The sequence below is a fragment of the Cibotium barometz genome, chromosome 53, assembly GCF_041138505.1.
Source record: "Cibotium barometz isolate CiBa-2024 chromosome 53, ASM4113850v1, whole genome shotgun sequence".
Classification (NCBI taxonomy): domain Eukaryota; kingdom Viridiplantae; phylum Streptophyta; class Polypodiopsida; order Cyatheales; family Cibotiaceae; genus Cibotium; species Cibotium barometz.
This window is the reverse complement of record NC_141098.1, coordinates 39,629,664-39,642,439: the sequence shown is the minus strand read 5'-3', so window position 1 is coordinate 39,642,439 and position 12,776 is coordinate 39,629,664. Positions and strand designations below refer to the sequence as shown.

Sequence of the window (12,776 nt, the reverse complement as noted above, 5' to 3'; positions counted from 1 at the left end):
TGTAAGGGGTGTCAACCGCCCAAGTAGGAACTCAAGCGCCCATGATGAGGTCATTTCCCCACCACGAGATACTTCCTCTCCTGCCATCTCCACCTCCGCCTCCGCAAAGAGGCCAAGGTCCGACCAAGGCACGAGGCAATCTTCTTTAGCCGAAGCTACTGGGGGTTCCATGGGTCCCCTATCCCATCTTCGAGAGCGTCAACGTCAAGCGAAGATAGAGATTGCATGCACCGTTATTGAGTGCAATCTCTCCTTTAATGTGCTCAAGGTGGAGCAATGGAAGACAATGGTGAAAGCCATTGCAAATGTGGGCCCGACACAAGATGGATGGACCGGCGTCTCATACCACGACATGCGCACAAAACGACTTGACGAAGAGAGGGAGAGAATTGATAATTCTCTAGCACCCATACAAGCAAGATGGGCCAAGTATGGGTGTAGCATCCTCTCAAATGGGTGGAGTGATAGAAAGAAGAGGGGAATCATCAATATGCTTGTGTCTTCCCCTCTAGGCACATACTTTGTACGAGCGATGGATTCCGGGAAGAAGGGGAAGAAGACAACCGGCCACTTTATATATCGACATATCAAGCAAGCCATCATTGAGGTGAGAATCGTGAGGTGTGCCTTGCTTTTTTTTCTCTTGAAAGTATGATTACGTTACTAACTTACTTTTTTAAATGTATTGGCATGTATAATGTAGGTTGGCCCAGAAAATGTGGTGCAAGTGATCACTGACAATGCATCGAATTGCCGACAAATGGGTCGCTTGTTGGAGAGGGATTATCCCTCCATAGTGTGGACGCCATGTGCGTCTCATTGTGTAGACTTGCTCACGGAGGACATGGGCAAGTTGGAGTGGATGAGGACTATCATGCGACAAGCCACCTCCATCGTCACCTTTTTCACCTCAAAGGTGAAGGTGCTTGCCATGTTCCGTGCACAAGCTAAAGAAGCCTTCCACCACACGCTTCGCATACATGTGGGTTCTCTTGGAGAGGCTATATGATGTGAAGACACCTCTTCGCCAAACAGTGGTCAGCCCGGAGTGGATGGAATGGGATGAGAGAGAGACGAGTGGATGGAATGGGATGAGAGAGAGACGAGTGAGGCAAAAGACATGCAAAAATTGTGCTTGCATGAGGATTTTTGAGCCGAGGTGCGAAGCATTGTCATTGCCATAACCCCCTTCTATAGGGTTTTGCACATGACCGACATGGAGGCAGCTACCTTGGGCCTCTTGGTCCACTTCGTGCGAGATGCCACCGCCTGTTCTTCCCTCGATGAGGACAAGCGTGAAGATCTTTTGCACATTGTGGATAGGAGATGGAGGTGGATGCGGCGACCTATCCATGGTCTTGCCACCTTGCTACATCTGGCCTACAAATCACCCACCCTCTTCACGGACATTGAGTTGCTAGAGGACCATGATGCCTTCTTGCCTAAGGCATTGCCAGAGGAGTTCCATGGGAAGTTCCTGGAAGAGCTCATTAGCTACAACGACCAGAGGGGGGGGAGCTGCACTTGCATCACCACCTACTTGGAAAAGGGAGTATCTTGTGAAACCCCCTTTTTTGGTGGGAGACATTTGGCTACACGCTCAGCCGCCTCCAAAAGGTGGCTTTGAGACTCTTGGCTCAAGATTGTGCTTCGGGTGCATGTGAGAGAAATTGGAGCACCTACTCTCTCATACACACGAAGCTCCGCAATCGCTTGAGCACATGGCAATTAGAGCGGCTAGTGTATTGCCACACTAACTTGTGCATGCTGCGTGCCATGCACAAGATGGACTCGGCTAGACAGGTATAGCTTTTGAGTTACAACTTACAACTAATGACCAATTAAAAGTTAGAACTTAAGTTGTAAACTTCTAGCTTTTTGCTTTTTGAGTTTTATTTGATAATAACTATGTGCCAATGCGCATTATCGCTTGTAGGTCAATGTGGACGAGTTTAAGATCACAAGAGACTCTGTCAAGAGTGTCCACAAGGAGGTAGATAAGGAGGAGGAGAGACTATATGTGGAGCTCTATGCAGAGCTCAAGGAGATTGATCGACGAGTTTCTCGTACTCGTCGTGGGCATGCAACAACTCGACCTAGTAGCACAGGAGTGTGAGTAGGCACTCGCGACGGATGCATCTTTTGCCCCCGTTCAAGTGGCATAGTGCAAACCTACACACGACGAGGTTCCGGTAGTTCTTCCTCCGCTCCTGCAAATGAGGATGCTCCGATTGCCTTGTCACAAGAGCTTAGAGAGCCCGAGTTTGATGACGAGAGCAACGTCCTTAGTGAGGGTGACTTCTGTGAGCGAGAGCTCTGATTTTAATAGTGATCAGTTCTCCACCTAGATTCTAGCCCCAACCCTCTAGCCTCTCTTTTTTGTGCACCACTTTTTGTACTTACTACTATGGGACCGGGCCACCCGGCCATGGCTACATGCACCTAGAGCGCCTCGCATTGTATGACTTAGACTTTAGCCTAACATCTATCATCTATGTATGTTTTCAACTTGGTTTTAATGGAATTTTGGTGTTTGTGTCATGTGACAACTTGTCTTCTCTTTGAAATTGAAAATACTAAAGTTTGTAAGTATTTTTTTAAAAGACCGTACGATATAAGATTTTTTTTATATCATACCGTATTTTTCCGTACGGTATCGTACCTGACAACTATGGCGAGGAGCTGGAGATCTTCTTCGGAAAAGGAAAGGCAAGCGATGGTAGCCTCAGTCAGGGATGACAGAGCGACTACCATGGAGTCCTCCAGGGGGTACAAAATTAGATTGGTCTACCATGAATTCGAGTAATCAAGGAGAATCTTAGTCCATGTTGTTCAGCTAACTACAACTCAAAAATCTTATTCTGGTCCTCATGGGTGTAAAACCCACAAAACCCTTTAACAAAGAGGAAAGAGCCATCAGGTCTCTAGAAGGAACCATCAAAAGCAAATAGGAAAAGCTTACTGAGACCTTCACCCATGCATTGTGTGATCTTCTACGTTTAGGTTGCTCTGCTACCAAGTGTTACAATGCTAAGGATCTCCTAAATGCAAAACACGATTAATTAGTGCAAAACCCCTAAGAGGGGTGCAGGCTAGCTCACCACCAACAGTAGGTACATGTCCACAAACCTCCCCCAAGCTAGAGGCTAAGGCTTCAATCCCACGAACCATGCCACTCAACAGTGGTATGCCACCAACACCTGCTACATTGAGGCCTTCGGCATGACTGTCCATGATCCGTCATCCAATCATGTTCCCGACGGTAATCTTGGTCCATTACATACCACACAGCAAATAACACTCTGTGAACAATAATAACCCAAGTCTCACTTCCATTGTGGCTACTACTGCTATAAATGATTGTCCGGTCATAAATAGCCAGTATACTTAGTATATTAAACATGAGCCTTAACCACCTGTATCAGCCTGCTTCCTCTAATCCGAAGACTCCCCTAACACAGATTAGACCTAATCCTAAAGATTAGTACTAGGTACATAACAACACCTCACACAAATGTCTGTTTCTTCCATTTTGCTAAACCACTAAAGATATAATCAGCAAACTGTTGTTTCATCTCAACTTCATTAAAAATTGAAGGCAGCTTTCTTACACACTCCTGCTCTGTTGGACTAAAAACACAATTTTTTTCATGTCTCCTCTGTTAAAGTCATAAACTCTGCTTTTCGAGCTACTTCATGTGTCCTCCCGTAGTATTGTTTTTCACCACCCGTAGGTGCTTTTTATCTTCCCGAAGGCAATGCCACCGAGGAAGTACCTTGTGGGTTTTGAACCCAGGACATGTGTTTTTGAGCTACTTCATGTGTGTAGCTGTGTTCACTGTTCAAAGGTCCAAAAAGATCTAAGTCGAGTTTTGAACCCAGGACATGCGTCTTTGAGCTACTTCATATGTGTAGCTGTGTTCAAAGATCCAAAAAGATGTTATTCATTAATCATGCTTGCTATAACACCACTGCAACACGCACACTTGGCATTCGTGATTACCTGAATTAATAGGCCCTTTGTACGTGTTTAAATGGACATTGAAAAAACAGGCAGCCACTTACAACACCAGTCCCATCGCAAGGAAGCTGGATTGCCTTGAATGCAGATATGGATAGACCTTTGGAGAGGTTTACAAACACAGCTGTGTCTAGAAACTGAAATCCCATTATCTACAAGAAAACAATGAGACCTGACTTTTCCTCTACTTAGGTTCAAAGATCCGTATACCCAATTGATTCCAACACAATTCAAGCGCATAAATCAAGGCTGAAATTTTAGAGCAACACCACCACCATGAATATGCTAGCATGGTGTTCATAATCCTCAAGTGACACTGCAGCAGTTCTTTGACCAACTAGCATAATAACATAAAGTCATTAATGTAAACCCTTGCAGCGTAAGACGACATGTAAACCCTTATGGCTTAAGAAGACCATGAACAAGCCATCATTTACAGCAACTCATCAAAGAATCTTACTTTCTTCTTTCCTGCATCGAAGATCTGCATCCAGAAAACTTCCTTTCTGTCTTCAGTAGAGCCTAAAAAATAAACAACGGTATGGAGTCTCACATTGTGCCAATGGTTTAATAAGTAAAGAAGTAGAGAAGCAATGCATTGGATCAGTCATTCACTCAATGTGTTGGTGACATGGATAATCAAGTGTGCAGTAGATCTTGTTTATAACACCTACAGACTATGCTTGTATAAAAAGTCGGTCCATCGTCAAATACAGCATACCTGAGTCTTCTTCACAGGTGGAGAATGCACTAAAGAGCCATTGTGAGCTGGCTTCCCTGAAGATTTGGTTCCATCTTGTTCGGGTAGAACACCTGTCACAGCAGCTCTTTTATTGGTCGCAAGTGCGAATGGTTGTGGCACTGTAACATTCGTGTGCGAATTTCCAGTATTCATCAACCGTGGATGGCTTTTCATCTCCGTTGCACCTTTAAGCCCCTGCCTTTTCGGGGCACTGCTTTTGTTTAGCTTTGATGAAGTTTTTGAAGTTCCAGACATCATATTGGATGTCACCTTTATTTTCGGGCTCTGAGCAACTAAACGTAAAGACTCTTTTGTGGACACTTTTGAAACTTTGCTTACATTCACATCAGCGTATCCTTCTGCCGAATGTGTGGAAGACTTCTGCCAATACACGCGTAACATCGTGCACACCAAAAACCACGACAATGAGTTTCAGATACCAAATTAAACCTTCCAAGCACACAAGTAAACTAAAGCACAAAATAACAAATGTAAGGATTAATGGTGAAGCATCAGGCAGAGACACACATTGCACTAGTATGTAAATATAGACAAGGTTTTCCAACAAGATTGTCATAAGGGCTTGAACACAACACATGCAACACATACAGACCTATGCACACAAATACATCAAGTACGCATACATTAATGGGTGCATATGGATCTTTCATGAAGAAGTTTTCCATGACAAACCTGAACACCTATATATGCACAGATTACGTCGTTTCTTGAGCACACATAAATGAACCACGTAATCATGCATGTGTACATGCAGAGAGTACTGATGCATATTGTTCTTTTGGTCATGCATCAGATATGTGTCACTTTGCTTCCATCATGCATGAGTAGATGCAGAAAGTTATACCTATGTGTAAAATATAGCAATAGAACGACTATGCATGATAGAACAGAACACTCACTCAAGCACATTAAATTTATTTAATGTTCCCTATAAATTTATTTAAAAATTTATGAAGTGCATACTAACACACACAAGTAAAATCCATGAATATACATATAAATGGTCACGTACCTCAATAAACACGCGCATGTGCATACAAATTGCCCAAAAAAAAAAAAATCCAGTTTGTAAAAAGCTTAAACAGCCTACAAAAGTTAAACCAGCTGGGAGATCGATCTCAAGAGGCCTGAGAAAGGAAAATTTTCATTTCAGTACCGATCTTACATTTTCAGGGTTCCCTGCCCCCTTCTCCGGGTTCCGAAAGCCTGTTCTTGTACACTACCAAACTCGTAACCTTGCCACCTGTTCAATCTAGCCTTTTTACACCCTAGCTCCATTCCTGAAGGAAACAAAATAACACTTTCCAACACCCTAACGCCCCTATGAAGTTGGTTGAAACAACTTTGTTACCTTCTCAAATTAAAGGTTTGTTTCTCAAGCATCCAATCTTGAACGCATCTCTAAATTGGCACGGATGCACCATGTTGTTTCAAAGCCTTTACTCCGACATCATACAATGAGAAGCATTCAATAATGGATCAGCTAAACTAAGCATGTCAAGAAATAAATACCAAATAATGGTGTGACAAATTATTTCTAGTGCGCGAGTAACATTGCAAATAATGCAGGATATCCATTGCGCCAAAGACTACCGCATTGCCAGATGCAAAAAACCATGCAGTAAAACCTTGAATAAGCCCTCTTCTAGTAAATACTAGATGACAATTACTTTTAATTTTTACAAAAGCTCAACAACTAGACAGAGAATGTCAACCTTTTTGCCCCTATGTTCAAAAAGCAGGAAACTCTCAGGCGAAACCACTTTTCATTTCCTGGTAGCTAATGAGCATGTCAAACAGGGAGAACAACCAATGCATTGACCGTCGCAAATTTGTAAAACAGAAATCCAAAAGCCCACCTGAACATTAGAAGTATGATATGCTTCTTGTCCTGGGAGTCCGCTTGTCTCAAACTTATCAACCATCTCAGCATCCTGCCTATTGTCAACATTTTCTTCAGGTATGAAGTTGTCGAATTCAGTTAGAAGCCCCTTTTCAAGTTGTGAGAGTTCCTGTGTAACGCTCTCAGACTGAATCGCAAGTTCCTCCCTTTCAGTTCGTAAATTCTCAATGCTTTTTCTTCCAAGTTCATCAGCATCTTGAACAAATCTATCTTCCAGTTTTTCTGTGGTAGGAACCGGCAAAAATTCATCATCTTCGGCTAATTCCACAGATAACTTATGGGGTGAATCTTGAGAGCTATCAGACTTTAATCCTTCAGTATATTCGAAGTTGAGTTCTTTAGCTCCTTCAGCATCTTCAGCGTTGGTCTGTTGAGGTTCAGCATTCGATACTTGCGCAGTTTCAAAGTTTTGCAGGAGAACAACCCTATCTGTCTCTTCCTCTCCTGGTGAGCCCACTGATGGACATTGCTCCAAAACCTTAGCACCATCTGTCTTGCCTGTATCCATAGATGCCATAACTGCATCTGATTCAACAGTGGTAGCATCTCCTTGCTTTCCCTCGCTGTAATCATATCCATTAACCACGCTTTCAGCATTCCCTTCAGCAATTGCATTTTCCAAAGCCTTCCGTTTCGCAATAGCCTTGTAGTAAGCTTCAAAATATGCCTTTTTCTGACGAACTGAACCAGGTGTGGAGCAGCTCCCAAGTTCTTCAAGGTATTGATTGTGATTGAAAGAGGACCTCTTTACCCAAGAAAGGGAATCCACTGCAAATCTCCCAAAAGATACAGATTCACCAAGCCCTCCATCAAAAGACGTCTGCCCCTGGAATTCAAAATTAAAATAAATTACAGAAATGACTCTATACCCCCAAAAGTTCTCAGAAAAATCTGTGTGTGTGCGCGCGCGCGCGCGCGTGGCGTACTTGTGTGGCATTTGTCCAAGTGTGGTATGCATGTGTGGGAACCCACATGCATGCATGCGAGTGCACAAGCGTGCTCGGGTGGGTGTGTTAGGGTGGGAATGTGTGTGTGTGTGTGTGTGTGTGTGTGTGTGTGTGTTTTCTTTTTTTCTTTTTTCCTTTTTTTCTTTTTTCTTTTTTTTTTTTTTGGGGGGGGGGGGGGGGGGGGGAGAGAGAGAGAGAGAGAGAGAGAGAGAGAGAGAGAAAGAAAGTTATATTAACGTCTACAAGGGCCTATGAGACCAAAAGTAATACAATGGTTCCATGGATATACCGAGCCATGGAAAACTCAAAGAAAAAGTAAAATGAAAACATCTAACAGTACATGTGATCAACAGATGATCGTGTGTAGAGTGACATATGCTGTGATCAGCTAATGACGATACCTGCCTCGAGAATCAATCTAATGGTGGAGTGAATGTCAGGCCTCTATGCTGGGAGCGTGTCATGTCGGCAGAGAACCTCACGAATCTGTCTCTGTGTGGTGGGGGGTCTTGATGCTCTAGGTCGTGGACGTCTGGCTCACAGAATGGATCCACCTCTCTCGCTAAGAACTCCTCTAGGGCGTGGAGCTGGAGCGTGGGTACGGGTGGTGGATCTGATGTCGTAGTAGAGGAACTGTTGTGGGCGGGAATCCAAGCTATACTGAAACAGGGGGAGACGGTCCATCTGTATGCCATGTGCATGAAATCACTCGACTACCTCAGAGTACCATGCATGTGTCGGTAATGATGGTGGGCGTGTCACTGAGGAGGAGGGCAGTCCAGCTTGTCTCAATCGCTCCCTCTCCCTCTCGCCGTATAATTGCATAGAGGACTCTAGTGCTAGTCGTGGGAGGCGATCTCTGTCAAGGGTGTATACATGCTGAATATAAGTGACAGTCTGAAAAAGGGCATCTGTAACCAATGGGGCCACCCCAAACTCTGCATGTAGAATGTCATGTGTTACATATGGCTTACTCCTGATCATGCATGACAACATCATCACCTGTAGCCTCTCTATGCTCCTCCAGTGATCCTTCCCTAGACCTAGCCCCCAAAAGGGGGCACCATACATAGCCGTTGGTCATACTAGAGTATCAAAGAGCCAGCACTTAGTGCGAGGTTCTTGGAAATGTGCCTGGAAACACTCTCTCCATACGGGCTAGGGAGGCATGCCCCTTCGCAAGTCAATCAGTGGTAGCTGTGATCATGCAATACAAAGGGCCTGTGAAAGTGACTCCAAGATATACATACTTCTGCACAATCTCCACTGGGACATCTCTGTATATGAAAGAAAATCGTGAGGTGACTGCATAAGATGTGTTGAAGACCATAACCTTGGTCTCTCTCCCTGCAAAATTTGTCTAGCTACCTAGTTTCTTTACTTTTGTCACACAGTCCATTAGTTTCAAACCGATGCCGAACCTACATGAGTGTGAGTGCCAACTCCTGCGCTTTGCTCGGTTGCCTGACCAGTTTCACCCCAAAAAGTCATCTTCTTCCTCCTCTACGCAAGAGGGGACCCTTGTTTCCAATACCACCTCTACCCACAAAGGGCAGCAAGGGAAAACCCAGGTAATCAAGACAAACCCCAAAGCAACAACACTGATCCCAAAAACCTTGCCTCGACACCCACTCCCTTACTAGCAGAATATTCTCAAAAAGAATAGATACTGCACACATTGCCAGATGTCTGGACATGTTGATGATGAGTGTGGCATTAAAGCCAGGGAAAACAGGGGTAACAACCCCAACACCAACAACTCGAATCGCCAAAACAACCAAGGTGGCAGCAATGCCCCAAATTGGTGGTCAAGAGGGGGTAATACTCCAACACCTACTCTGCAAGGTCCCCACCAAGGAACCAGCAACAAGGCATTGGTACAAATTGGCCTAGATCTTCTCAGTGGCGAACCACTGGTCAGGTTGCTCAAGGTCCACCCCCCAGTCAGTATCCTTTGCCACCCCGAAAGGGATGTCTGATTAGTCATCACTTACACCACATCCCGGCCCCTCAGCCAATGTTGCTCAAGCCACATATGAGTTAAGACTCTGGCCACTCTTCCGAAAGGAAGAAGATACATCGGGCTAAACGAGGCAGTAAGCATATTGAAGCTTCTGCCCTCGTTCAGATCTATCAGTCACCTGATGATCAATCTGAGCCAATCATCGAAGTCCACCCAACTCTTCCCCATGGCCATCCGGTCACTTGGATAGTCGACAGTGTAGCTACACACCATATGGCATGGCCGACATTTTCATCTCTCAGCATCCTACTAAGGGTGAAGTTTAATGTAGCATCAACACATCGATGCCCATCAAATCTATTGGCATTGTCTTATTTGCCACAAACACAAGCCCCAACCACGCATCTTTGCACAATGTCTATCTTGTTACTAACTTGGGCCTTAAGTTACTTTATGTATCCCAGCTGACCCAACTCAATCGTAGAGTTTACTTCAACAAGTGAGTTGTCCACGTGATTATCTGAGCTATCTTCTGAGAGTTTTGAGTTTCATTAGCTTCGTGCCTATTTCTTCGGACACTGAACGACCGTGGCACTATCGCTATGGCCACCTGCCCTATGACACACTCTATGAGTTGTCTAGAGACCAATTGGTTGAAGGCATACCCCGCCTCAAACTAACCAAGGATGTCTGCAAGCCATGTCAAATGGGTAAGCAGCATCATACACCATTCCCACAGCATGCTAATCATCGTGCTCAGGGTATTCTCAAGTTGATTCACTTCGACTTGACTCGGCACTGCCCAACCCCTTGTTGAACCGATCACTCTACTACATGTTGATTATAGATGATTATTCGAGGTACATGTGGGTGTATTTCCTAAAGCATAAATCACATGCCTTCCAATACTTTTACCACGTGGGTTCGGTTAGTCACTAACCAAATGGACGTATCGATTGGGATTGCTTGCAGTGACAATGGTGGTGAGTTTATCTCCCATCAATTTGCCGAGTTCTTGCAAGAGCAGGGCATTCAACGCCAGCTCACCTCCACCAACTCTCCTTCACAAAATGGAGTGGTCGAGCGCAAGAACCGTACCATTATGGATATGGCACGCTCCATGCTATTTGCAGCTAAGCCTGAACGCCTTTGGTCAGAATCGGTCAATACTGCGGGGTGTACCTTCTAAACCAGTGCACTACCGCTATCCCTCACAGGCCTCTGTTTGAGGCATTTTATGGCGAGAAACCGACTCTTTCCCGTGTTCGTGTCTTTGGGTGTCGTGCTTACACCCACACTCCAAATGACACGAGGGGCAAGCTTGAGCCAAGGAGTGAGTTGCTCACTTTTGTGGGCTACTCTTCTTAATCAAAGGCTTAAACAAGTCTTCGTTCGTCGAGACATTGTCTTTGATGAGCGGGACTTACTTTGCCTTCCGCTACCCATACCACCCAAACAAGAATCAATGACTGTGCCACATGAACCCAATCAGTCGACTATTACTCCGCCATTGTCTTCGTTCGTCGAGACATTGTCTTTGATGAGCGGGACTTACTTTGCCTTCCGCTACCCATACCACCCAAACAAGAATCTCTGACTGTGCCACATGAACCCAATCAATCGACTATTACTCCGCCACTTGAGGAGCTTTCCTCCTCCATCATGACACAACTTAGACGAACATTTGAGATGACTGATCTCGGTCTTCTCTCATATTTCCTTAGCATGGAGGTGGTCCAACATCCTGATGGTATCTTTGTGTCACAACAATAGTACTACCTTCAACTAATTGTCGATGTCCAGTCGAGACCCGGCACTTGCGTGGTTCCAAACCACCTAGTCGGCTCCAGACGAGCGACGACTAATACAGCTGTGCCCAATGCAATAAGCTAATGCTAGTGCCTTGCGCCGCCGATGCCTAAGCTAAGGGAGTTAGTCATGACAATGCAGAGGTTAGTTCCTACGTCTAACATGATTCCTGACGTGGCTCTTGATCCTGTTTCCAGATAGGAATGACTCTAGACCCAGATTCCAATTAGAAGCCATGTCCAGACAAGAAAGTACTTAACACAAATTGGGAATTAGATAGACTTACACAGTACAGAATAGAGAATTGCACAGATGAATCACTGTATTCCTCGAGTGAAGACTTGGCCCAACAGTACAATGTAGTAGCGCACTCAGTAGTCACTCTCTACTCTCTTCTCTATCCCGTATATCTCAATCCCTCGATTGTTCGCTTACTTCCTTTTCACCTGCCTAGGTACTACCCGTTGGCAAGATCAGTTACAAAGTTGTTACAAGAAAGAAGATTCCAACCCAAGAGTTTATTGCCCACACTAGGCGGCGAGGCTAGCGGCAAGGCTGGGTGGCAGCCGACGGTTGGATGGCCGCCAACGCCTGGCAATCACGGTGGACGTTGCGCCAGCAACGAAGCCCACAATAGCTTATTGTCGTTGTTGTCCAATTTGTTTCTCTGCCTGAGACGCGTCCAACTAGTTTATAAATTCTGCAATGTCATCCCGATTAGACGGTCTTACAACTCATACCTGCTTAGCAACCTGAATTAAGTTCCACATGTGGTTGAGAGTTGTCTCTTTCCAGACACTTGTGCACTTTTGCCCCCTCTCTTCCTGGAGTCTTTGCTACAGTGCTTCTTTTTCCCTTTTCTCCCTTTTGGCCCATCCTTGGAAGTCTTCAATCATTTTTTCTTTATTCCGCGCTTTTGCAACATGTGCTTTCTTCATGGTCTCCACCTGTTCTTGCCTTTTCCTGAGTTCGGTCGTAGATGCCTTCAACTCCTCTGCATGTGTTCTTCTCATGGCATCCAATTGATCTTGTCTGTTCTTTAGATCGGCATGGGTTGTTGTCAGAGCAACATTCAGCTCATTAACCGTCGTTCTTCTTGCGTTTGCTCTGTATTATTGGCAGGGGATGTAGATTCTAACTCCTTCCTGAGGGCCTTTATGGTCAACCCATCTTGCCTTTGTTGCTCCTTGAATTCCTCCACCAAACCCTCTAGTTTTTCGATTTGGGCCCTAAGAGCAGCCTCATCGTTGCTGGCCCTTTCTTCCAGCTCCTTCGTGGCTGCCCAAGCATGCTCTCGCAGCTCATCATCGAGGATTAGGTCCATTAATGACCCCTTGTATATTACAAGCTCCTTCCCTTTCCCCTCAGAC

At 45.0% G+C, this 12,776-nt stretch overlaps 1 protein-coding gene across 1 annotated transcript in view; it reads right to left on the bottom strand.

Annotated features, from left to right (window-relative positions):
• The window catches only part of LOC147608623 (uncharacterized), a 34,084-nt gene that overhangs the window by 8,270 nt on the left and 13,038 nt on the right, over positions 1 to 12,776 (bottom strand). Inside the window, exons 4-6 of the mRNA XM_086789152.1 lie at positions 6,644 to 7,513; positions 4,743 to 5,144; positions 4,482 to 4,543 (exon numbers count right to left, since the gene is read on the bottom strand). Coding sequence (XP_086645278.1) covers positions 4,482 to 4,543; positions 4,743 to 5,144; positions 6,644 to 7,513 — 1,334 coding nt within the window. The remainder of the gene's footprint in view (positions 1 to 4,481; positions 4,544 to 4,742; positions 5,145 to 6,643; positions 7,514 to 12,776) is intronic.